Source organism: Oenanthe melanoleuca, chromosome 7 (assembly GCF_029582105.1).
Source record: "Oenanthe melanoleuca isolate GR-GAL-2019-014 chromosome 7, OMel1.0, whole genome shotgun sequence".
Classification (NCBI taxonomy): domain Eukaryota; kingdom Metazoa; phylum Chordata; class Aves; order Passeriformes; family Muscicapidae; genus Oenanthe; species Oenanthe melanoleuca.
In genome coordinates, this window is record NC_079341.1 from 26,872,879 (window position 1) to 26,900,340 (window position 27,462).

Here is a 27,462-nt window from a genome sequence, read left to right on the forward strand (position 1 = left end):
AACCACACTTCTAAACAGAAGCTGCCACTTCAACTTAACCCATTGGAAATTCAGATCAAGGAAGCCTCTCAGTCCCATGTCACAACCACCAGCAGACTCAGTGGGAAGAAGGAAATAGTAATGTTGATTCTAAGTTAGCAAGTCCAGTTATCCAAGCCAAAAGAAAAGCAAAAAAGGACTTTCTGATTTCACATTAAAGAGTGATCATTCAACTTTTTGTTGTGTGGTTTCTCCTTCTTCTTTTGCCTAATTATTTTACAGTTGTCAGAAATATCTGATTGATTTATTTATTTATCCTCTAAGTAATCCTACAATGCATTGCCAAAAATGAAAGCTCACTGATTAATCATGGAGACAAAATGCTCACTAATTTGTCTGGTGTCATAGTCAGTTAGGCTGAAAAAAAAATAAAAAAAGAAAATCAACTGAACATGAATAGCTACCAGCCAAGGAAAAAGCAGAGGGAAGCAATGAGAAAACAGCCAGCACAGAAAACAGCCAGTACTTGCTTATTAGATAGATATCAAGGTCACATTTTCAAGCTTAGCCAGTTGGGAACTGGATACTGACTGCAGTGGGAGAGTCCCCTAAAATGGTCAGATTTTCATAACCAGCTATGCAACCATCCACTCCACTGAATTCCTCAAACTAAACACAGATCTACTCTCCTGCCTTTGAGATGCTCAAGTTTGAGGACACAGGCCAACCAGGTCAAGTTACTAAAACATCTCAGCAAGCACATCCTCAAGAAAATCCCCCAATATTTCAAGTGTGGAATAATATTTAACCGGCTATTTATATTGTTTAACACTTAATGCACATGGAGTTTGATTTTGCCTGCTTCTCTCCCTCAGCAAAACTATTATAAGGAAAGTTTCTAAAATAATAGAGAATCCATTGAAGTAGCTTTTCAATTTATGATACTAATTTGTGCTTGAAATTCTGGAAATTATTCTTGCTGGTAACCCAAATTAAATTGGTGTTTCAAAACTAAAGACCAAAAAAATACATATTTCAGGTAAAGCAGAAAAGGAAAAGACTATCAGATTTTCTTTCCTGGATCTTCACTTAACGAGACTAAATATTTAAGAGTGACTTGAACTTTAATTAGAGAGAATCAGCTTAAAATTAAATGTTGTAGGAACCTCTTTAAGTTAAGCAAATTAAAGTATTCACTTCAAACATTCGCATTTTTTCACACTAAAGACTCTTCAAGCAGAATTGCCAAAAATAGAATTGTTATGGAGAAAAGTTTGTGGGATTATTTTAGGAAAAAAAATCCTTAAACACAGCTTCTTAAAAACCGGTCATTTATTACAGGATATCTTTCTTATTTGCACTGGAAAACTTTGCCAGGATATAGAGGAAATATACCTCAAGGATCTGGCTGTGACCAGAGATTTTCCTCCCTCTCCATTAACCATCCATGTTTCAATCACTCACCAAGAAGCCTTTCAGGGGGAGGAGGTGATTGCACACTCAGGGTCCTGCTGCCCACCCTGGCCTGGGTTGGGAAGGAAATTTCCCCCTGGGTTTTGGTTAATGTGCTTTCACCTCCTCCAGTTTCGTGGGTTCATTGAAAAATCTGCACTTCCAATGATTTCCTTCCTCTTGCACAAGGCTTGAGCACTAATAACATATTGATCTTTTTTTCTTCTCCACAGCTGGCAAAGAGTTTAGTATCTTCAGGAGTCAGGTGTTTTGCTCCAGTTAAAGCCCTTGGCTCAGAGTGAGGCTGCTCCCATCAATTGCAATGGTGTGTGTTACACACAGGATAAACACACAACCAGCCCTGCAGGAATAGGGTCTTCATGGGATTTTCTTCATTCCTACTCACAATCTGGTAGTCAAACTTCCAAACTCAAGTAGGAAATACAAGGGGCTAAAGGCAGTGTCCAGCACCCCTCATGTCATCTGTCTGTGTGTCCCACTGAAGGTTGGACATCTGGGCTGGGGCTGGGCTCAGCCTGTTTGGGTACTGCTGCACAAACATATACAGAAATCTGAGCCCCTGAGAAAGAAAAAGGCTCATAAAAATGAGGTGCCTGTCATTTAGGATATTGGGTGTAAAGGGATAGGAAGAGAAACAACCAATTCCTGGAGTTAAGAGTATAAATCCCCTCTTGACTGCTTATGGATTGGTATCCAGCAGGCTAAAACAATGCCAATGGTTTTCTAGGGGGCTATGAAGAAAAGGCTGGGAATTGTCAGCTGGGATGAAAATGGCAGAAGGGATGATGGCTACAAGAATCAGACAGATAGGAGTTCACAGAAGTTCAAGAATAGCTCCATAATTATGATGATAAAGTAGCTCTTGTTCAGGCCAGAATTCCTTTCCTCTAGAAGGGACCATAAGGCATGAGATAGGTCTCATCACAGTACTGATGGACTGCTGCACATAGGACCTCATGCAAATTTCATTCATTCTCATTTTAAATATCCCTGACACTGGTGTTTTTCTCATTCCCCCAGGAAGCTGTATTACTCTGCCATCAGATTGCAAAAGCAAAGGTAATAGCATTTAATAATTGCTCTGAGACTAAGACAGTCCTCTCTTTGGCTTCAGGAACATTAATCCAAACTCAGCTGAATCAAATCCCTTGAAGGAGTTGTCTTTTGTGCTTCTTTGTCTTTTCTACAGGAGATTATTAAAAAGAGCCTTATTTTTTATGGCAGGTCAGGTGACTCAGGATCTGCACTGACATCCTCAGTGGGAGTAGATGTGCAGGAGGAAGAAAAGAGGGAATGTTATATTACTGCATCTGTCCCTATGGTCCCTAAGGCTTACTACTTTATGGGGGATACTGTATGAATATCTATTGTGCTAAAAGCTCATATGACTGCCATCTCTCTGCTTGACTTCTAAATTAACTAAGCCCTTTTCTTTGAAGATTAAAACTGATTCTTTAAATAGAATGATAAAGTGTTTGTCAAAGACATGACAAGCTAACTGCTATACCATAACACTTCAAATCAAGAACGATTAGAAATAATAATTCTAACTTTGAGAACATTGTCTGCAATCATTAACATATCGTAAATATGCAAAGAAAAGTGGAATAGATTTTATATGCTCTTAACTTTTCATTTAACTCCAAAAATAAGACAGTAGAAGGGCTTATGAGCTTCATGACCTTCTTAATAGCAATGTGTGTGGGAAGCATGAATTCCACCCTTAAAAACTTCGTTCTCAACTTCAGCAAAGAACTTAAGAGCAAAAATGACAAAGAACCTAATTTTTCTTGCCCTGTTTTCATGCCCAGAACAAAGTCAAAATAGAATTTACGTGATGTTAAAGCAGAAATCGAAATAACTTTGGACTTAGGGACAAATGAACTTTGTAAGAATTAAGGCAAACTTGCAGAGGTGCTTCCCAGAGACAGTGACCATGGAAAACAGAAAGGGAGAGTGACAGGCTGAGAGTGGATGTTGTTAAAAGCAAACCTGTTTTGGCTCTACCACAAAACTAATTATTCACATCTATTTTCAGCACTGTTGTACCTTCAGCTTTGTCCCTGTGGTCAAAAAGACAAGGCTATGAAGATAGATGCTGTCAGGTGTAAATGTAGAAGTAAAACTGAAGGACTTCAAAGCGCTCAAGCCAAAAATAACATAATTTCTGTTTCCAGAGTCCAGAATGAATAAAGCCTGATAGGAAGGATATTTAACAAGCATCTAAGTGCAGAACAACAGACTGGCAGAAAAGCAGTTTATGAAACAGATTAAATGATGAGTGTGTCTGCTGTAGCTGGAACACAGACTAATGAGGTCTGAAAAGGAAAGCTGAAGTGCTCCTTTTCTGCAGCCCACCCCACTTGATAAATCGACTTTCATTCAGTGGCACTGGTCACAGATGGCAAAACCCTCTACTTTCTTCAACTCAAAATGATTCTGTAGACAGTCCTCAGCTGGCAGACCAGACCTGGCCAATGCCATGAATTTATCTGGGCCATCAGATTCAAATCTATACATCATAAAAGGTTACTTTGGTTGAAATAGCCTTTCTCCAACTTACTTTTAATTAACTTCTAGCTCTGAACTCACACCTCTGAAAAGTGCAGGTTGCTCACACTTTCCAGTTTTCTGTGAACTCTGAATCCAAATTTCTCCAGTCCAAAGGTCACATTTTCAAGTGAAATTTCTGATCCTGTGCCTCATTTGTGAACAGTTTTTAGAACTTGCAAAGCAGACATAAAAATAAGCAGTCCTGGTAATGCTCTGAATCAGTTCCTGGCTCCATAATCTCTGCCCTTCCGTGTCTACACTCCAAATGATGATAAACACAACAAACTTCTCCAGAAACCCCTGTTAGCTCTCTAATGAGCTGCAGACAGACTGGATCCAAGCCTAACCAGCCCTAATTGAAATTGCCCACTGGGGCTGGCCAGAGCTGCTCACCCTCCCTGAAACCCAGACCCAAACCTGCTGGCCTGCAGCCTCTTGACATTAAGGCTTACTGTCTGCTTGAGGAAGCTTTGGAAATCATTCTGCTAAGTGCCACAAATCCACCTGTGCACGCTTCCATGAACATCGGGGGAAATGTTTCTGTGAATAAAAGGGAATTGTATCTTTATTTCTGCAGGCTAAATTTAGTCCCACTCAAAACCAGTCTGATACATTTTAGAACTGTCTCAATCCAGATGACCTTTCCCATATGAGTAAAATTTATTCTAGAAAAGGGTACTGAATGGTGAAAAAATTATCAGTGCAAGGTTTCCAAGCAAATATCATACTCTCTCTAGGTTTCTCAATAGCAGCTGCAGATCTGCTGTTGCATTGATTAGTGCTTTAAAAGAGGGATCCTTATCCCTCTTTTAAAGAAGTAATCAAGGATGATTGCAAGTCCTGATGAACTAGAATAAAAGTTAGGCTAGCAGATGAGGATACAAAACAGTGTAAAGCCTCTGGCAATTTGAGCAATGTACATTGTACTCCTACTCATTTATATGAGATCCCATGGATCATGTGAATCAGGCAAACCCTTTTTCCAGGTGAGCACCAAAGGAATGGCACAGCATAACTGCTGGATGGGATTCCTCTCCTTGCTGTTTGAGAGCTATCAAAACCAAATTGGCCCTATAAAATCCAGACTAGGCTAACAATTTCCTCCCAGATCTATAGCAATATGTGGAGATTACAGCAGAAAGGATTTTGAGAGTTTCTCCCTGCTTGATTATGAGTTAGATTACTGCAATAGCAGCGAAAAATAGTGGGTCAAATTCTTCTCCATTGGGGGGCCCTGTCCATCTTTTCTGATGTCAGTGTTGCAATTACCAAATTTAGCAGATGGTTGCTGGAAAAGAGGATAATGATGACCTGCAGTTAAATGAAACCTTTAGAAGGAGGGTGAACCCTTGGTGCCTAATTCATGGACTCAAATTCAATTCTCTTTGACAGAGCTGACTGAGGAAAACTTGTCTAAGGAGCTTTTATTTTCAATTTTAGTTGTTTCTGATATTTAAGAGGTAGAATTGGCTCAGAACCAGCTATGGCATCTGTTCCTCTGAGGCGCCTATTCCCCAATTTTGATTTCCAAGTAACAAGATCTATTGTAAGGGCAACGTGGAGACATAAAGAGAGGAAATGAGCTGCATTTACAATGCAAAATGCAAAGATCCTTTTTGATTTAGTACAGGGGGAACATGACAAAGAATTATTTTATCATTGAATGACCCTGCTTGTAGATAAGTGTTGTTTCATTAGCAAACAAACACCAAGCAATCAAATACCATGTAGAAGGATGTGCAGAGCTCTGAGCAGCAGCACAAGGAATCAGGCAGTGCCTACCTGAATGAGCTTGTTCTTTATCATGCCAGCCATATCCAGGATCCATTTTTATAATCTTGTCTCACATCTTTAATATCTGCATGCAGTAATGTTTCCTACACATATATAATCTCAGTTTTTCACTGTATAACTAACATAAACTTCACAATTTCACTGCAAATTAAATGGTTCATTAGCTGTACTCAGACTCATTACAGAGGCATGGTCAGACTGAAACCACCATTGCAATCTTTAGGACTTCCTCTTTCTGTTCCTAAACTTCCTAATATTAGAGCTTTCCAGGTAGAAAATGAAAGGAAATCTGCCAAGCATCTATGGCACTCAGTAACCCCGTTATCCACTCTGCTCATATTTGATTGTAACAACTCAGTGGTACCTGTTTCTGAAGCAAACCTTCCCCAGAGCATGTACCAGTGAAACAAGCTAAGCTGTCATACCAGCCAGTGTGAAACAAGTATGATGGCTGAATGGCAGCCTTAAGATCCAACAGCAGGACTTCCCACAGATGATTAGAACCCCTGACACAATTAATCTGCCAGGGAATTGAAGACATTTTGTCATTTTCTGATGTAATGTCTAACATGGAAGGTTGTGGATGCTTCTTGCCTGGAATTGTTTAAGGCCAGGTTGGATGGAACTCTGGGAAGAATGTCTAGAAAAGGTGTCCCTGTCTACAGCATGGGGGTTGGAACAGGATAATTTTTAATGTCCCTTTCAACCCAGGCCATTCTATGATTCCCTGATTAATAAAACCTGAGGATGAGTGCTGGGTCCAGTGAGGGTGCTCTCTCTTACCAAGTGCTCAGTGGGAGCAAGAACAACCAACAGGCTGGAAAACACCACCTAGGGAACAAACTTCCTGAGAGAATCAGGGCTGTGCAGAGACATGGTAATAGTCTTCAACCACAAAGATAATTGTAAGGGAGAGAAAATTAAACTGCCTTCTATCTGCTGTGAATAGCTCATGCAGCACCGTGGTTTCAAACTGAAGGGAGGACATGTAAAGTAAAAAACATCAAGAAAAATCGTAAATCTGTTGAAGAGAATGCCCAGCAAGCCTGTGGGATTTCCATCCTTTCAGGTCTTTAAACAAGGGCTAGACAAGTAACTGTCAGCAATGTTGGGGGTACAGCTGGCTCCTATACAAATCAGGGAGATTGATGGCACAAAGCTCTATGCAGCCTAGACTGGAAACTTTCTAAAATCTTTACATCTATCTCATATTATTCGTATACTATTTATTCCCTATACATTCTCCTAATAGAATCTTTTTGACCTTATTGCAAAGGATTTTGAGATGGCACTCCAGACTGAAAAGCCCTGAACAAAATTATTACAATTTGTTCAGGAAAATCAGGGATTTCACAAGCTTCTTATACAGTCTGTTCCTTGCTTTAAGTTTTTTTTTAACTTATACCTTCTTTTCAGCAAATTAGGATGATTATATTTAAACCTGCCCTTTACAGTCATAGAGAATGATTTATCATTATGTTTTGCCCTTATAAACATTCCTGTATTTGAAGACTTTTATTTCTAATCAGTCTTCTCCCTTCTAGGTTAGAGCAAATACAACATTTCAACACTTTCAGAGGACACACTGTTGAAACTACTAATTTGCAATTTTGTCTGCTAGATTATCTCTAACTCTTCCACATTCTCCTAAATAAATTATTGTAATCCCAAACTGGATGTGCTTTACTGAATACAAACTTAATAATGTTGAGCAGAGTAAAAGATGCAAGAGAATAATTTGTGATCTAGAACAGCCCCGTAATTTTGGAAACTATCAACATTTGCCTTTTTATTGCTGTTTACAACAAACATCTTTCAGTTTACAGTCAACTACAATCCCCAAATTGGTTTTTCTTTAATAGCAATTTTGTTTTGCTGATGAAAACTGAGACATGAGTATTATTTCCAGAAGTCTAAAACTCATCAATATTTATAAAAGCCCTCTGAAATATATACTGGGAAAAGCAAAGTATTTCTCAGTGGTGTATAAATATTGTTACAGCTATAAATATACCTGTACTCTCAAATGCTTTTAAGTCCACTTATTTTTGACCCTTTTGCAATTACAAACTGGACTAGAGAGACAGTGGGGAAGACAAGGCTGGTTTGTGGAGACTTGGGGGAATGAGCAGCACAAAAGTCTCCATTTCCAGAGAGATGCATTTGCTGGTCCTGGACTGATTGCTTTTGTTTAGGAAACAATCTGTAAAAAGCAAGACAAACATAAAGCAGCTCTGCTGTTCTGCCAGGCTGTGGCAGGCTCTGTTCCTGCTCTGTGTTCAGGCACTGAGTTGATGCTGTGCAGGTTCCCCTGCCTGCCTGGGGCAGCCCTTGAGCTGCTCTGTGCCCCCAGGACCAGGAGCAGGGCTCCAGCAGGGCTGCCAGCTCAGAGCAGGACTCCTGCCCTCCAGGGCATTTGCACCTGACCTTCCTCTGCACATTCTCCAGCCTGCTCAGGGCAGTGGCTCCTCCAGCTAATGCAGGTCAGCATCAGCAGCGTGCAGCATTGATGTCTCTGGGCTGCTGCCTCCCTGGAGGCTCTGCAGGGCAAGAAAGGCCCTGGGAAAGGCAATGGGAAGGGAAAAAGAAGGATTTGTGGTGGTCTGGAGAGAAGACTAGTGCACAAGGAAAGTGCAGGTGCTGCTGGGCTGGATGACACAGTTTCAGCCCCACCTGACTCATGCCTCAGTTAGCCAGGGCAGGAATAGGAAAGTGACTCCCGTTTTTCAGAACATTTTAGATTACCACCACATGGACTTGTGTAGGATAATTTATCTTATTCATATGTGCAAGTGTCTGAAAAAACTCCTTTGTGCACAAGGGAAAAACTTTAACTACAAACATCATGGAAAATCTGCTGGACTTGGTGCAGGTTAAGGTGCAAGCCACAACATGGAGAGAAGCAGGGACCAAAGGGCTCCCCATGGCACTGCCCACCCTGCCATTCCACACAAACCCCACCAGCTGCACTGAGGATGTGCCCAGACATGGCAGCACATTGAAATGCTGTGACTAAAGAGGAGGAGGAGAGAAAAAAGAATATAGGGCTGCAATTGATGCTAATCTGTCTCCTCTCAGACTGCTGCTAATATATCCTAAGAATAGAGACAGCTACCAGAGCCAACATTCACTGGAAAGAAAAATGGCCAAAATATTTCTGTTTTCTATTAAATATAACAGTGCCTTCCCAAAAATGCAATTCAGGGAACTTTAATATTCTCTTTCAGGGAACTGTAAGTAGAGCTACAAAAAAACTCTCTATATATATATTTTTTTTTTTTTTTTTTTTTTTTCTGAAAATAGGGCTGTCTTTAAAATGCAAAATATTTTACATTTGTGACAAAACCCAGTGCACTTCAGAACCATCTGTATTATTACCTACACACAAATGTATTCATATCTACATAATGATATAATGGAACTGCACCTCACTGCAATATTACCTGGCTCCTGCCTGAGGACTATCTTACAATTAGCCTTATAAATATCTGTTTTGAAATTGCAGAGCTAAGGAGCTCCAGGTCTTGAAGAGAAAGGCAATGTTGCACTGCCCACCTTTGGCATAATACTTAGACTAACCCAACCTTACATGTTCACAGCTTCCAAGAAGAAAGACAACATTTAGCAACATGCAAAAGGTCTGAGGAAAGGTGGGTGATGTGGAACAAAGAACACATTTTCAGGAGGTTTGAGAGCTGATGCTGCTTACCAAGATCAATGACATGTCATCCCAGAGGAGTACTGATAAAAGCCTCTATAGTTCTGCTCCCCTTCTGTCTCTCTGTATTTTGTATTTCTAAGCAGGCAGTTTGCAGGCAGCACTCTGCATGCATTAAGCACACACAGCATAGATGTAATGCAGTGTTAGAGATTACAAAGTACTGTGCAAAGCTGGGTGGTACACAGAAATGCATATGTACATTAGAAGTTAACACAGAGAGAGTTGAGACAGGAGATGGAGAAATTGGTCCTGTGCTCTAATCACTAAAATATCTATCTAGCAGATATTAAAATGGGGAGGCCATAGGGAGCATGTTTGCATTTCACTAATGCGTCTCAAACAGCAGATCTGTAAATCTGTAAATAACAGATATTTTTTGAAGACAGTCTACAGAAGCAACAAAAATAGCTGAAAATAATACATCTGACTCAGGTTTCATTTGGTTTTCAAGAAACAGCCTGATGCATGCAACATCAGCTTCTCAAAAGAGAGCTTAATACAAGAGGCAGATTGAGTAGAAAAGACTTTCTGAGCTGCTGAATTGTCAAGAAGGTAAATAGCATTACAAGGAAAGGTGCAACATAAGGAAAAAAAAAAGTATTTCCTCTTACAAGTGAGGGGCAGTGAAGTTTTTAGGACTCAGCTTGGTATTTCAATAAATAATTATGTTTTTCCAACTGAACAACCAGCTAGGCACAGCAAACTGTAATTAACACCAAGAAGCATAGCACCATTTGGCATACATACACCTTGTTTCTGAACTGGAGGCTTCAAGAACCCATTAAAAGCTATTCAAAGAAACTTATAATTATAATTATGTGCTAGTGTGATTAGTCTCTTCTAATAATGTCATGCCTATTGAGCACACCCTATTGAAAAGCCCACATAAAAAAATGCACAGTTCCACTGATCTGTATGCTCATGTCAGAAGCCCTCATTTGGAGATCTGAGAAATGAAAGAAATATTACTATTACTATGGAGACTGAGAAATTTATTTTAGCACTGTAAAATAATATTAAGATTGAATAATATTAGCGCCAGCTATTAATAAATGTGCCAGCATTTTTCTTTATCTTTACTTTTTATCTTTTATCTTGAAAAGATACCATATGCAGTTTCTTATAGCTAGGCCCAAATTTTTAATCCCATTTTTTAAATGGGATTGAATGTCATGTTCATAAATTTTTAAAAATATTTAAAGGCTTTGGTGACCTGGAGCAGAGTTTTGACTACAGACAACAAAGTGAGTAACAAATAGACATTTTTGACTATGTGCATGAAGAGTCAAAACAGCATAAATAAGGTTATAGAACAATCTGATTTTGCATGCAATTATAGAGGTGCTATCTATTTCTATTATTATTAAAAATAGCCACTATAATATAAAATATCTTCTTAAGCTTTATCGAAGAAAACAAGGATATTATCTACACCTTTATGTAAAATAAGCCATAAAAGTCCTCTCAGTGCAATTGAATTGTTAATTAGCTCTTGTTCATTTTAATTTAGAAAGACTGTGAAAGGTACAAGAAAGAAATGAAGATGCCTGCTACCTTAGGCCAATTAACCCATGTACTAAAGGATGTATTCTCCAAGATTAAACACGGCAGTGACATCCCTAGGGCCCCAAGAACACACAGCTCAGAGAGGAGAACAGCACCTGGCTGTGACAATGCAAGCCAGAAACCTCTGCAGGTACTGAGGTAATAGAAATGTATGTCAGATGCCTCTTGAATGCCTGGGTTATGGAGCAGTTTTTGCAGATAATCACTTCTTCTCTCACAGCTGGGATGAGTGCTCAGTATGTGGGACAAGTCAGACAAAAGAGCCTTCTTTGTGCCATTCAGCCTCCCTTCCCCTCTCAAAAAACCTTGTGCCTCATCTCACAGTCACTCACCTCCAGATGTACCGATTATTGTTATTTCTGGAGTCAAAGGAGAATTTTCCACCCCCATTTGGAAAACGCCCTCGGGGTTGTGAAAACCTTCAGACAAAGCAGGAGGGATATATAACGCTGGATTAAGAAGAAAATAAAAGGATGTCCATAGAGCAAGGCATTACCATTCTCTTCATCTCCTTGGAGACCTGGTGACCCCCGAGGTGGTTGTAGAAGGGCCGGTCCACGCCCCAGTGCGGGGGGTTGTGGCTGATGGAATTGGCGCGCTGCCGGTTCATCTTGGCTATCGTGGCTTTCTCGTCTTTCTGCAACACAAACCAGGGAGAAATGCAGCATCAGGTTCCAAATGTTCACAGGGCAGACATTCTCCAAGCATCTCTCACTTCTGACCTCTCACTGCCAAAGCTGGCTTTGCACCTTGAGCTCGATGAAGCAGCTGCTGATCTGAAGCAGTCCTCAGCCCAGCATCTCTTTCCCTTATTTTAGAACACTTAAAGTGTGCCCACCATTTTATTCCTTTACTTGTTCTGAACAACCACCATAACCTGTGTAAACATGGGGAGTATCCCAAAATGGAGACATCTGTTTTCTTTATTAGCAAATTGAATCAAACCAAATAATTTCAGATAGGAAATTGCAGCTCCAAGCTGAGATACTATACAGTTACATCTAGAAGAGAACAGTTACCACTAGAAGAGAAATAACACAGAGTGATTTGGTTGAAGAGCAGGAGCCTTGAATGTCTTTGAAGCTGTGGGAATACAGGACACCTTTCTCCATAGGCACAAGCAAATCATATTCCACACTTCCAAGATCATATTCCTAGACATGCTAAGGAAAGCATGTAAATATTGCAAAAAACTGTGTACATGTTAAGGGTAATCCAATTGCAGAGTGGGACAAAATGGTCTTCCCAACTCTAATGCAAGCTTCCAATTTGACATTGACACTGATTCTCCTGAAGTTTGGACAGTCTTTGATTTTGTTATCAAGGCTTTGACTCTTGGCTGCAATGGGAGCTTACTGTGAGGTTAGCACAGGATCTGTCAGACAGGTTTTATTCAAGCTCAGAGCCAGTTCCAAGTGCACAGAAGTGCAGCATATAACAAGGCTCAACAACAGGCAGATTAGTTCCTTATTTTGAATATAGTCCCTAGCCGAAAACACAGGCAGGTTTCCACATGGAATGTGTTCTGTGGGCAGAAGTCCCTCTAGCAAGGGCTGCACTGCAGACTGGCTCAGGGGGGATTCTGTGATGTACCTGTACTGACTCAGAAGGCAGAGGGGTGCCAATTATTATATCCTTGCTCAATAAAAGCTCTGGAGAGCTTGAAAATTCAGAAGGTAAGGATTGTTGTTTATTACCTGAAAGATTAAACTTTTTTTCCAAGAGAATTGCTGCTTCAAAGACATTAGAGAAAAAAAACAAACAAACCAGACTTAATAGTTAATTTTGGATTTGCAGACAACTGAGTTATTCAAAAAGAAAGCCTCCATTGCTTTCAGCTCTAGAATTTTGGTTCAAGTGTTATTTGACAATACAAGTAGGTCCACTGCTTTTCGTGCCTGGAGTCTGCATTCCATACCTATTTATTTTGATTCCCCACTATTCAGTGTAACTTGTACCTCTCAGGAGTTTCCAAAATACCTAGTGTTATCTCCATGGTAACCACAGAGTTAAATGTCAAGCACTGTGCTGCCTTAAATTAGGGTTTTTAAAAAGAAATTTAAAAAGGCTTGCTGAAATTCAGTGCTGGAGGAAGCTGCCTGATTGACAAGCATGGGAAATCATCTTCTCTCTCCTTGCAAGGAAGAGACAGCTACAATGACATTTCCCTTGAGACCACAGCTCACCATGTGGGCACCAAACCTGGCCCTGCAGCTCAGGGTGCCAGCAAAGACTTCACCCAGCCAGGATGCCAAGAGAGGAAAGCCTGTGGGAGCAGACCTAAGGGAGCTGTCAGCTCCCTGGGATGACCACTGGGACAACCACAGGTGCTCCTGCATGGATATTCCCAGGACAGCAAGTGCCTCCCACATCAGCTCTTCCAGAACCACACTGAACCCACCACTGGTTCATCTGCAGTGGCTGAAAATTCCAGCACTTGGCACCAGCTGAGTTTCACATGAGCAACCATGACAGAGCCACTGGATAACCTCCAGGAGAGACATCTTTCAAATGTTTCTAAAAATACATTAATGTGATGAAATCTTGATGTCCAGATTTGAGGTTTTGTTTTTTAAGACTTGCTGCTCTTTATACTCTTTGCCATCATTTGTAATACTTTCTTGTGGCTTTTTTCAGTTATGCAATCTTTTTCATAGTTATGCTTCTTTCTTTTATGATGTGATGCCAGAAAACTGGTAGGAAATACAGTTTCATTATCTCCAAGCAAATAAGATATTGTTTTGCAATAACAGAAGTGACACTGTCAATCCATTTTATTCCAGCTAAGGGGAGGGTTTTCAACCAAATGGAATAAAAAATCCCAGATGTTGAAACTAGTCTGGGGACCCATAAAAGCAAAGCTATGTGGTTACTTTACAAATGCCATTACATCAACAGATGATAAAAGAGATATACTGCAGGTTTTTGCCCCATGAGTTAGTAAATTTGGTCAGAATTTGAGAAAAGCCTTAATGCCAAAGTCCATGAAGACATACTACCCCTCTCAGCCCATGAGTGATCCTCGTGCCTGCTGCAAGTGCTAGTGAGTCTGAAGCATTGCTTGATGAATTTGAAGGAAATAAAAGACCTCATACATATTTATTGACACATCTGGATTGAGGTAAGGACAGGACAAATGTGTAAACATGTATTTCTGAGATTGTTTCTAACCATGAGGTCAGGCGCCGTAAATTTTCCATGGCTTCATGAACTCTGGCAGTATTTCCCCCCCCACCTCTTGTAGGAAGTTTCCACTGGATTGTGGACTATGTTTCAGCAATACTTCCAATCAGATTAAAACACATATATAAAAGCACCATGCACTTTTGCTTTTCCACATTACATAATGCTCTACTATGTCATCTTGAACAATAGGACTTTGCTGTTAACATCAGCACTTATTAAAGAAAAAATAAAACCTGTTGTTTTAAAAACCTGAGATAGTTTATTTTCTGCAAAAATCACTTGTTCAGTGAGTAATGAAAATAACAAGCTCTAAATTCTAACAATGAAGCATTAGATGGGTCACAGCTTTTCTGTGGAAACTTATGAGGATGCTTCCTTTGTTTCTCCCTGGCTAAGTGACAGCATAAGGACAACTTGCACACAAGGCTGCCTAAGGCATAACAAGACTGGAAAAGAAGAATAAAGAAATAGAAGTGGTGATACATTTCAGTCCTACTCATTACAGGTACTACCAACAAGAGAAGAAGGTGGAAAAATTTCTGACAGCAATGAGTTTTTCAGATTTTAGGTGGCTGAACTCCAGAAAGCTGTTGTGGGAACTTTTCAAATCTGGACTCACAAAGAGACTGTAAATCTGATTCCCAGGGGTTTTATTGTGTTCCCACCACCAGTTCCCACACACACTGAGCTACAGTCAGGCAACAGCAAAACTGCAGAAAGAGCTAAGGTTTTCTTGTACTTATCAATTGAATCAAGAATACCTGTTACTTCTTTAGAGTCTGTGTGATAGGATTTTCCAACATATCGATCACTATCAGTGCAACAGTGAAATCTGATCATGGATAAGCCATATCAGATTTATCTGCATATTATTCTTTAAATTTTCTTGAAGTCATCATGTGCATGATGTTTCTGGTAGTGTTGCATGCTCCAAGCCACTGCCTTCATAAATCTACATGAGTGGAACCCTGCTGAGCTCTGATTAAATGTGTTAAATTGAGGGATCATCACATTAGATTGATTGTGTTTTAGGAGAGTCACATGCTCAACATTTAAAGGACCATTTTGTTTCTTCAGCTGGACGGAATTCCAGGGCGCTATTTAGAAAAGAATGAGAATTGTTTTTCTAGGAGTTACAGCCAAAGTTTTATTGAGCTGTTTCAAGGCCACCATCAACAATCCTTTCTGAAACTGGTGTGTACCTGCTATTGTTAAAAGAAACACACAAGTGTAATCAATTGAAAGACATCAGAAAAAATAAACATTTTTTCCCTTTGCAGACTTTGTGCACTCAGCACAGTGTGTTTGGTCAGCAGCATTGCTCATCTGTTTGCAGGCACATTTTGTTTCTCCTCGTGTGCAAAGCAAAGCATTCCCCATTTCTGACAGTGTTGAGGATGATAAAACTAGCTGTAAAACGATGTGCTGCCAAATCTTATTCACCTTAAGGTCTGTTTCCCACTCCTCCAAACACACACTTTTCCAGCCTTCTCAGAGTAAAGCTTTGAAGTGCTTGGAAGAGTAGCTGTGAAGATTCTGCAAATTAGTGCAGCTCCTGATCTCAGAGAAGAGCAGAAAGTGACCAACAATCACTGAGTGACACGTTCCTGTACAAACACCAGAGACTTGGGCAGCACAAGAACTGGGAATAATTAAACAGAGTACTGTAAGAATATCAGGAAAGTGATAAGATAGCAATAATGACTGGGACAAATGTTTTGAATAAGATTCAGAAGGGCAGATATAAAAGTTGTGAAGGACCAGAGTTATGCAATATGAATGCTGCAGTCTGCAGCCCCATGTAAAATGGATAAAACACTTCTACACTCAGTAGAAAGGTAAAGACATTGTGCAGGCCATTGCAATGCCTAGGGGTTAAGTTTGGGAATCACTAAAATGTGGGCAACAGTTTTAGTAATTGCAGCTGATAAATTGCTGTTTATCTGGAAATAGAGATTTTTAGGTAAAGAATGAAGCCAGTAAGGAGAAAAGGCAAAGATGTCCTGGGAGAATTCCTGCATTTCTGCCTTGATAATGTAGTAAGTCCATTAGAAACATATATCCAAATGACTGTGAAAATTAACTGGGTAAGAACTGAAGTTACTCTGTGTAAATCACCATATACCATGCAAGGATAACAGGAACTTAAAATTCTTCATTACTGTAGAACTGAAAGAGCAGATTGGTTTTTTCCAGGTAATCACTACTGCCACAGTAGAGGCAAAAGGGAAGAAGGCTCATAACCATAGGGCTATAAATGGAAAGCATTGAATCATAGAATCATTTAGGTTGCATTTAGGATCATTAAATACAACTGTAAACACAGCACTGCCAAGTCCCACTAAACCATGTCTGGAAGAAAAACTTGAAGTGTGATGTGCAGAAGTCAGAAAGACAACCTCCATCCCAGATCTGTGGAAAACTGCCAAATGCCCTTTCAGTTCTGGTAACAGAGATTTTTAATAACTATTTAGTCAGTGATCATGACAGAGAGCTTGTAGAGCAGCAAATGCTGGGTTTGGATTAACAGCCTTGAATCCAAGTTTTTCTAAAGAGAACTGGCTTTGTTTCTTCCATAGAACATTTGACAGAGTGCTGTGCTAGAGAGTCAGGGCTAAGACAGGTGGAGAATATGAAGCTGGGAAATGGCAAGAGACAGTGCTGAATCAGGAAGCATTAGTCTGAATGAAAGTTACTAGCAGACTTACTCAGTTACTGCTCTCAGGGCAGATTTGGTTGAATTTTTTTCTTATCTCACGTGGCAGCAAGTGGGCAATGACAGATTTGGCTAATGAGAGCAGCAGAGGTGTATTTGGTAGGAAGGAAAGGAGTACTAGCACCTAACATTTGAGGACTAACACAGTAGAAACAGAGCTTGAGACATTCAAGTGTACAAAATGCATAAGACATTATAAGAGTCTGTCTCAGGAGAAAAAAAGGAGAGGGAGAGGGGCTCCAATTGCTGACAGACAGCAGAAAACCAGAGCAGCTTGGAGTTAGAGCAGCCCAGTGTTAGCACTAATGGGAGCAAACAAACCACAGCAAAAGATTCAACAGACCTTTATGGCAGAACCTGCTAATTTCATATTTTTATATGCTTCACAGGGAAATGCTCACCCATGAGGGCAGCATAATCACAGGATAGGGCAAACAGAAAGGTGAAAGCAGATCTGGAGGTAAAGATGAGGCAAAAAAATCCAAAAATACTGGATTTTAAAACTTTGCATTTTGTTCTCTTTCAATAGAAAGCAACTCTTCTGTGTATCAGACAGAAAACAAGGACTACATTTTCAGGCCTAGCAATATAATTAAAGACTGAGGGAGCAGAATTTAGCTTTTTTTCCTCCTAAAACTGCACTAACTATATTCCAGTTGATAGGATTTTTAAAAAGGAAAAAGAAAAAAAATTTCAAAGAATAACCTATTTTCAGTTCCTGGAACAAAAATATTAGATAGATGTTCCTCCCACTTACTCTGTGCCCAAGGAATGGCATTAACATGATGAAAAAGTCAAACAACAACAATTAAAAAAAGACAGAAATTCAAAGTTCTGGCTCCCCATGGCAACAGTAAGCAGAAAAGGTACAGAATACATACCCTTACATTCTATCTATTTATCATAACTTATGGTATTGTTGTGTTTTGATGGCTGTGGGACTGATGAACCAGGTGTCCAGATAATTCTGCTGTGTGAACAGAGGAACAGCTCAGGCAGTTACTTGGATCTGCTCTCAGGTCAATGCTAATGCCAAGCCTTATGTGCTAGGACAGCAGGAACCCAGACACAACTCACAGAAACTCTTCACTAAGTTAGGTGAACATTTTATGGCCATTACTGGAACAGAATGAGCTGAAAACCTGTCTAAATGCATCACAAGAAGTCATTAAAAGCAAGAAGAAATGAAAGGAAAAAGTAAAGTACCAGAACTTTGCCTGCCATCAGGCAAAAAGTACAAGACTGACTGAACTGACAATGGACAAAAGCTTTTCTCACTTCTGATCTTCATGTTAGGTGAAAATGAGTTTCTGAACAGGGAGAGAACTTTAACCACTGGAACTGGTTGTCAAGAGAAATAGTGGATGTCCCATCCCTGGAAATGTCCAAGATCAGGCTGAATGGGACTTTGAGCAATCTGGTCTAAAGAAGAGTGTCCTTGTCCTGACAGGGAGGTTGGGACAAGATGATCTTTAAGGTCTTTTCCAATCCAAGACTTCCTATGATTCTATGAAACTATTCACAGAGAGATAAAAAATAGCTGTGGGAGACAAAAGTTGCAGCAGTATGGGCAAACCAGAAACTCCTCAAACTCCAAACACCTAATACCCATGACACTGGGTAGCTGCTTATGTTTCAGTTTAGCTCAATAATTACATAAGTCAAGCAAATGTCCTAATTTTTAGGTACTCTGGGACACAGCACTCTACAGCAGCATTATTGAGTGCTCAGAGACTTCAGCAAAGGGCTACACTATGTAACAGAGCTGCAATAAATACATATAAAGCAGCTAAAAAAATCCCAAGGCATAAAGATGCGAGTTTCTCAAAAAGCTATGTCTGGACTCAGTCCAATCTCCTACTTAAAATACAACCTGTGTTCAGAAATGAAGTCAGGTGCCAAGCACTCTGAAGTTTCTGTTTCTGAGGTTTTTTGTCTACACTTGCAAGCAGCAGAATCCTGATATTATGTCTTCATCCTCTCTCTAGACAGAGTTTTGGTTCTCCAGAAGAACATGCAGACAACCTGGTGACTGCATGATTTAAGAAGTCAGTATAGGTTCTCCACTCCAGGACAGGGTCTGACCTCAAGGGTATTTTGGCTTATATTCTTAAATCTGCCCAGCAAAGAGGAAGTGATTTAGATACCTAAAACATCAGCTGGCTCACTGACAGGCAGTGATGCTCAGAAACAATAAACTTGCACTGCAAGTTCTAATCCTCTTTCGAAGACTGACAATTGTTAATGAGATTTATTTTATGAGCAGATAGAGACCAAAACATCAGCTTCTTTCTTTAGCAGATGATAAGGGATTTTCTTGGAGATTTTTTACACAATATCCATTAAGGAGATTAAAGACTTCCATTCTCTCAGGAAATGAGGCAATGGTAGCAAAGTCTTTCTGTACAGGTGCTGGTTATTCAAATCAACCATGATGTGACAACATGTCACAAACACTAATTCACTTAATCTCATGGCAGTCGTATTTACAGATGTGGGAAGGTTTAGTTGGTTTTAAATTCAGAAACATATGAAATATTTTTCAATTCAGACCAATCTGTATATGCTTGCCCATACTGTGAATAGCAAAGTAGGGGCTACAGTGCAGAAATTACTGAGAGAAATACTATTGGCTATGCTCAACTAGATCCAAAAGATCCTTATCTAGTATTTCAGTCTACTGTTTTTAAAAAGAATACAAACTAGTGATAATTTGCTATCAGCAGTGTCACAAAAAGATTTATCAGCTGAAGTCCACTTGAGTTTGACTTGATTCAAGTTCAAGTCAGTAGTGCCCTTATTTTGTGCAGCCTGACCCATGTCACAGTTGGTATGATCTCATCTTACTGTCACAATGGTGATCAATCATTACAGTGGACCAATTTTTCTCATCTTCAGAAAGAGAGGCTGAAAAGCAATGATAGGAACTGCTCTAATCTTCATGTTCATTCATCTGGTGAGCAGGCAGACAAAATCACCTCAGTAATCTGACAGAGAAAAGATCTTCGTGGTTTTAATCTATTTCTTTAAATACTTGTACAAAATATATATGTATACTAACAACATTTTTCAACATGAATTTGAAAACAACAGAGGACAATTTCTTTGAATGAATTAGAAAGAGCTTGATGCAGACACCTTTGTAGATGGTGGCTATTCCCTTCTACGCACATGAACGTTCAGGAAGAGGAGAGAGAAACAGGAATTTTTGTCACTGAGAAACCAAGCTATTAAAGGTCCCTAATGATGATTAGCATGATGCATGATTTTGGTTGGCCTTACCCTCTTCTGGCTGCACCTGACGATGAGGAAGGTCTCAATGCTGTGCTCCTTCAGGTAAGCGTTGCGCTCCCCCCCGAAGCCCAGCTCCACCTCGTAGTCTCCATTCAGATAGTTCAGGGTTGCTTTGGTTATGTGGATGCGCCTTGAATGAGACAAAAGACGGGCAAGTTTTGTGGACTCTGAAAGGTGATCACCTAAAAAAGCCAGGTCCTGACAGGGATGGCTTCCATGTTCTGGAGCTAACAAGCAATAAACCCCAATTGATTTAGCTGTGCCACTACTCCTACACATTTAGTGTGGGAGTTTCGTGGATAAACACAACAGCTTTGATGAAGCAACTTACCCAGCTTTGCCCCCTGCTTCCATGTGGTTGGCTAAGGTGACATCATTGGACCACACATCAAACTGCCACTTCCTAAGGCCCAGGACCCCGCAGTGAACTCTGCCACTGTGGATTCCGACCCTCATGTTGACATTCACACCTGTAACCTCACGGACCAGCCTGAAAAGAGACATGGGGACAAGGGCCATTACAACAACTGAATGGTTGCAGTCAGCTGCACAAACTTGCATCCAGAGCACAAAAATCCATAATGGCCCATAAATTATTCACAGATGCACACGGTGCAGCTCATCCACATCAACAGGACAACAGAACAAAACTGGACGAGCTGTACTGCTCATGGCTGGCCAAGAAGAGCACTAATCAGAATGTGGAGCTCTTGGAGTAAATCCACATACACTGAACTCAGGATCAAGTTGAGAACTCATAAAAAAATTATCTCTGGGGCAGTAAAAGGATTAAAGTGCTGGTCTCTGGTTTCCATACCAAAGCTGGACATAACCTGCCAGCACTCAGCCTCATTAAGAGTAATAGCATGCTGCAAAGAGAAAAAGGAAATGATTTCAGAGATCTTAATTTGTCTGTATGGCAGCAAGCATCAACTCTTCCACAGATGAAATATGATATGTGTGTGAAATACCCCACTGAAGCTGGAAAGCTTGAACAGGCCTTACAGTAGCAAGACCAGAGAACCACATCTATTGCAGTCACTCCAAACAGGCAGCTACAAATACTCAAGTTCTGAATGTAATGAGGTTTTGGATGCTCTGCTTACTCCCAAAAAGACTGCTGGAATAATTTGCGGGTTTTCCCCTTTATTGCAAAAGTTAACTTCAAGAACTGCTCACATGAGAAATACATTTAGAAGTGTGGGTAGGGAATAGTCTTGATGAGGCCTTCAGAACACTGCTTCTCATTATTGCTAATCACATCATTCCCAGAACATCCATGCTTCACAGGCAAATCCACCTACATCACATTCCACGGTCCCTTCCTTTGAGTGGTAAGATCCCTGCACCAAGGAGTACTTCATACATACCAGATATCAATCTCTTCAGTTTTCAGGTTCATCCAGTCCTTTCTAGATAATATCATCTGGATAGGCAAATCCTCCCAACTCCCTAACATCGACACAGTCCTAGCATTTATGCTTTATTTATTAATGAAATTGCATGAATAAAGATAGACCAGTTCTGGACTCAAATTCACTCCTAACAGTGCAATATGCCCCTTAAAACAGTGTCCAAGATGACTTCTTGTTGAAACAGCTCCTATCCTCTTTGAGTTCCTTTCTCTTTATGATTCCTATCTTATGTTTCATTACCTATTCACTGGAGTGACATTCATTGTTTTTATTAGCAAGTAGCAGAGACTGTCTAGCAGGTAAAGGAAGCTGATATGGGTAAGGTGTTACAGGCTTATGAACTGAAAGAGCTCCAACCACAAACCTTGAGAAAGGAACAGGAGTAATAAAAATGTAGTTGCATCCATAAACCTGATAGGAACACAGCTGCAATTCCTCCCTCCACTGGGGGCTAAAACCCCTCCTGCAGCCCCTGCCAAGCCATGCTACTGACATAGGACCAGGGAACTTTTCTCAGTAGAGTCACTGATGAGCAGGTGACTTTGCAAGGCTTTGCAGCAAACAAATAAGTCTGGTTATTCTTTACAGACAAATGAAATATCCTTTGTTACTTTCCTTTTTTTCAGCTCATTTATACCAGCAGTACAGTGAATACAATTTTCTTGAAGTCTTTCCTATTTGGGGTAACATTCCCTGCTGTTACTAGACACAGATGAAATCAGCTTATGGGCAGGGCCCAGTATTAGTGAAGTCTGCAATCAAATATTCAGTAGTTATTTGTTACCTGCAATCAAATGTTCAGTAGCTATTGGTTACCTTAATTGTGAAACCTCTTATCTTGATCCTTAGGGGAGGAGGGGGGAAGAGGGAGAGCAGGAGTAGTGAGAACAGAGTCACCTTCCAGACTTATTAAGAGATAAGATTGTTAAATGCATTCATTATACAGTGAGTGGGAAACAAGTTTTAAAGGCTGCTGAAGAGATATTTGTAAACAAACACTGAGTGCACCTCAGCTCTGTGTTTATTCCAGGTAAGGTGGGTTGCAGTTAGTCAATGAAGTCTAGACATCTTGGTGTTATTTAGCCTTGTGGAGAATTACACAGCAACATGTGAAGACCTCAGGCCAACAACTGGGCAGTGAACACAGTATTCTCTTCTGCAAATCCTCTTATTTTGCACATTGATACAAAGGCAAGGTGCAAACCAATGGAGTTTAAAACCAGGAAAGAAAAGACAGAAAGTCCTGACAGTGTGCACTGTATACAAAGCAAGGGAATGCTTTTGCATACTGTGCTTTGCATGGGGTCTTCTGGGTGAAAATACTCCTTTTCATCCTGTGTATTTGTGTTATGAAAATGAGATTGAAAACTGTTGGGGTGTATTGATGTCCTTGCAGAAATTCAAGTGATTAAGGATGTACTGTACCAAGCTCAGCAAGGAGGTACCTCTAGATTTTATAAAGCTGAACTGGAAACTGCATCAATTTACTGCATGAAATAAGAGGAGAACTGCTGAGAGGTCTTCTACTTCTCTGTTGGTAACACTAATACTTCAGAAGATGTTTTCAGAAAATAAAAAAAAAACAAAAGAGAAGGGAAAGAGCAGGAAAGTCTGTGCAGCAGGGATGGTGTAGATAACAAGGTCAGCTCAGTTACCATCCAAAACTAACTGAACTTTCCACCTAAACTTGCATACACTCAAGATGACCAAATAAAATCAGGGAGTTCCTTCCCTGAACTCTGAAAGAATTGGCCTGTGAAAGCACATGTACAGTGCAAAGAATACTCAACACTGTCTGTAATCCTCCTAATAAAACTAGATACAGGTCTCCTATTTGTTACTTTCTAAACACAGGAATGGTCTGGACTAACACAGTTGCCAGTCTGACCTCAGGAGCAGGCAAAGCATCACCACAGGTTTTAAAATAAAAAAATAAAGATGGGGAAGTAAATAGAAATAAAGAGAAAAGACCATGAATCTGTCCCAGTCTGTGCCAGAGCAACTTCATGCTTTATTTCAGTAATTAATTTAACTAAAATATGAAAGCTTTGAATCTGACCCTTGTGCATAGGGACACATAGAGAAGGATTTGTTGAACTAGACAAGACAGACCTTAGCAGAGCAATTTTAAGGTGAGAAAAAGGTGGCTTGAAGAGACATAAATGAAGAGCATCTGAAATTTAATAAAGTTATTATTAACACTCTGTATTCACAATTCTGCAATTCACTCATTTGGAAATGAGACTTCCAGTAATTACAGTAACTTTTGCCTTTTTCATCAAGACACTGATATCTACATGACTGTATGAACACAAGTGTCTGTTTTGCTGCTGCCAAACCTTAACAGCAGTTTGGTTTTTTTGTTCTAGCTGGTTTCTCCTTTTTGCTGGCCAGAGTTCTCTGTTTTGGTTACCTTGCTCCTAATATTAAGAAGAACTAACAGGAATGTGAATCTACTTGCATTTGCTTTGAGTTTCTCTGTGGGGAATATGGTACTTACGAGATGGCCTCTATCATATCCATTCCCATTTCAACACAGCAGTGTGCATGGTCAGCTCTTGCTTCTGGCAACCCAGACACACAGTAATAGCAATCACCCAGGATCTTGATCCGTAAACAGTGGTTCTCCTAAAAAAAATAAATTAGAATAATAAAGGAGAAAGAAGTATTCAGTTTATGTTCATGCTTGCAATAGCTTGCCTTTTAGGGCAGTGAATATCTAAGAAATCCAGTGAACCAGCACAATATGTCATTCTTGCAACAGGAGAATAAAAACAAGAGGAAACAAAATTATAATAGAAAACTTACAGCTGCAAGCTTATCGAATCTGGCAAAGAGCTCGTTCAGCGTCATGACCAGCTCCTGGGCAGTGCACTGGGAGGCCAGGCTGGTGAAACCCTCTATGTCTGCAAACAGGATGCTTGGGAAAAGGGAGGGGGGAAAAAGAAAAAAAAGGTGTTACAAAATTTGTTGCTGATATTTGTGTAAGTGTTAATTCCACGGTAGAAGTCCGGGATGGGAAAGGATGTAGGGGTGTCCCAGCCCTACAGCAACCAGGGGATGAGCAGCTCTAATGGCACCTTATGGCCCTAAGCCACCTGCAGCACCCAGGAACTCCTCTCAGCAAAGCTGCAAGCACAAAATAACCAATGTGCTGCCAAATGACAATTGCAGACCTTGCCAGCTGAGGCCAACTGTGACATAAGGACATCACATCACACATCCAGGATGGACAGGGAAAGCCCTGTGGAAACAGCCTGGACTGTTCTGAAAGCACAATTATTTGAATCACAAGTATTATTAATGACTCTTTGATTTCAGTGAATCAATATTAATATTGTACTGCAAGGATAACAGTGGGCTGTGGTTTTTTTTTAAAAACTGCACAAAGATTCTATCTCATTGATAATTACAATTTGGAAAATACTGACTTGCAATCAAACCCAGCCATTAGGGTGAATTTAAAATTATTCAGTAAAACAATCAGCAGACTTCATCTATATAGATCTAAGATAAAATGTAGATATGCACATACATTTATATAAATAGAAAATTCATAAGCTCTGCTTGTATATTGGAGAATTATCCAGTGGTTGATTTGTTCTTTGAAGTTGATTATTGCCATCAAGATGTACTTGGAAAAGAAATTAAAAGTCTAAATAACAACCACTTTGGAATTGTTTCTTCTCCAACATGTTTTAGGCAAATTGCAGAGGTATGTTTTCAGTTGGAATTCCCTGCAATGCCTTCAGTCAGAAAGCAAAACCAACAAAAATATTTTCACAAGCATTTTTTGCAAAAATCTCAAAACACATTTCAATTTTGGCATGCTTTTCATATTTTCCTTCTACATTTCAACTCCAATAAATCACCAACCAAACATATTGCATTAAATACTTCTTTGTTAGTCACGCTGATGCTGAAATGTACAAGACAAAAAACAAGACAGGAATGCAGGGATGTCTGAATCAAAATATACTTTGCCATTTTTAACCACTTGAGAATACACACAAAAATAAATCAAGACTCCACATATTTACTAATAAAAGTAAACCTCCTGAAGAAACACACTTGAAATCAAATGAAAGCTTAGACAAGTCTGCACTACTCATAAGCAATTGAAGTACGTGCTAATATGTAATGTACAAATGGGAAATGTCTCCAGTTCTGGTGGCAGTAACAAAATGTGTCTTGTTGCAAGCACGTTCCTCTTCCAACATGGGGCAAATTGCAAATTACTCATTTTTGAACATGTTCACACTCTGCTTGTGTGCATGTTGCAATAACCTTGTGTTAGAACAGGAGAAATCAAGATCAGCTGCTGCTGTGACGTTCAGATATCAATGGGTGTAACTTAAAATGCTACACAGGGATGCCCTGAGCCTTCTCCTCATGCCTAATAAACATGGATAAATCACTGAGTTTGCTCCCGCCATTCCCCGTTACTATCATACTAGATAAATGGGACATTTCTAGAAGACAAATGGTGGCAATATTTTCAGCCCCACAAGTGAAGCAGTCAGCAGAGACCCATGGAGTTGCTCCCCACACAGATGTGTCAGCTAACCAAGCACCTGAGCACTTTACAGCCAGCCAGCTGTGTGACCTGCTCTGCCAAACAGCTGCACTACTGAGCTGGGACACATGGGCTGCCAGGAATGGAAAACCTCACCAGGGTATGGAAAGGACTGCATGAGAGATGGCAGAGGACAGAGCAAGTATGTGGGAGCTGAAAATGGAGAGGACAGACACAAATCTGTGTCAAGCAACTGGAGAAAGAACAGGACACGAGTCAGAGAAAACAGTTCTTGAGAACAGGAACTCAGCCTCTGTCCTCAGCAAGGAACTCTGAAAGCCAACAAACCACATTTTACTCCTGTGCCCAATCTGTACCCTCTGCACACACTGCAGAGACACAGCCAGGTGTCTCAGTCCAGCCCTGCTAATGACACACAAGAGAGGAATGGGAATCAAGGAACTTCTATTCCTTCTGTTGTTAGCCCTTGTAACCCTTAAATTGAGCCTGCTCCCTGTAGAGTACCCAGCAATCCAGAAGTGACCAGGAAAAGAGATGTCTCTTACAGCAGCCATCAGGGAACAGCATATGATCCTCATCCTGTGTGCAATCAGAGCTGTTATTTGAAAACAAAGCCTGTTATATATCTATGTCCATATACACACAACACACACAGTGAGATGTCTGAAGCACCTCCAGACCCTGCCAGTGCATCTTACTCAGATAGCAGCCTTAGAGATTAAATACACAGCTTCCAGATACCCCCAGCTCCTCATTCCACACTTCAGTCTTTCATGTCAGACAACCCTCAGCAATGAAAAGATTTTATTGAAGGACCATGGTGTTGGTGATTGTGATGAAGGGCCCAACTCATGCCAACTATTTGTCAGTCTTCAGAGGTCATGCCATTTCCTTGCTGGTGGGAGGACAATGCCAGTAACAGGCCTCCCTTGTGCCAAAATGTGCAGTAAATGACAGTGGTCAAGAAAAGGTCAAATGAAACAAATATAATAGCTATAAAATATCATGGGATAAGTAAGGCAGTGGTTTAGCAGTACTATTAGCTGAAGCCGATTAGAAGGGATTGACCACACAATCTGCAGCCTGGGCATCAGCAACTATTATCAGCCCTCAGTCCCAGTCCCTTCATCCAGGAGGCTTCTGCTTTGTGGAAAAACCAGTATAGCATGTAATTAAAATGTTGTAATGGTTTCAGAGCTCTTGATATATTTTCCACTCCATCACTGTC

The 27,462-nt window shown here is 40.2% G+C and overlaps 1 protein-coding gene across 1 annotated transcript in view; it reads right to left on the minus strand.

The window, feature by feature from the left end:
- ADCY5 (adenylate cyclase 5) overlaps positions 1 to 27,462 on the minus strand; it is a 199,921-nt gene that overhangs the window by 31,730 nt on the left and 140,729 nt on the right. The window contains exons 4-8 of the mRNA XM_056496843.1: positions 24,506 to 24,617; positions 24,198 to 24,325; positions 20,614 to 20,772; positions 20,271 to 20,412; positions 11,583 to 11,723 (exon numbers count right to left, since the gene is read on the minus strand). Of these exons, the coding sequence (XP_056352818.1) occupies positions 11,583 to 11,723; positions 20,271 to 20,412; positions 20,614 to 20,772; positions 24,198 to 24,325; positions 24,506 to 24,617 (682 nt within the window). The remainder of the gene's footprint in view (positions 1 to 11,582; positions 11,724 to 20,270; positions 20,413 to 20,613; positions 20,773 to 24,197; positions 24,326 to 24,505; positions 24,618 to 27,462) is intronic.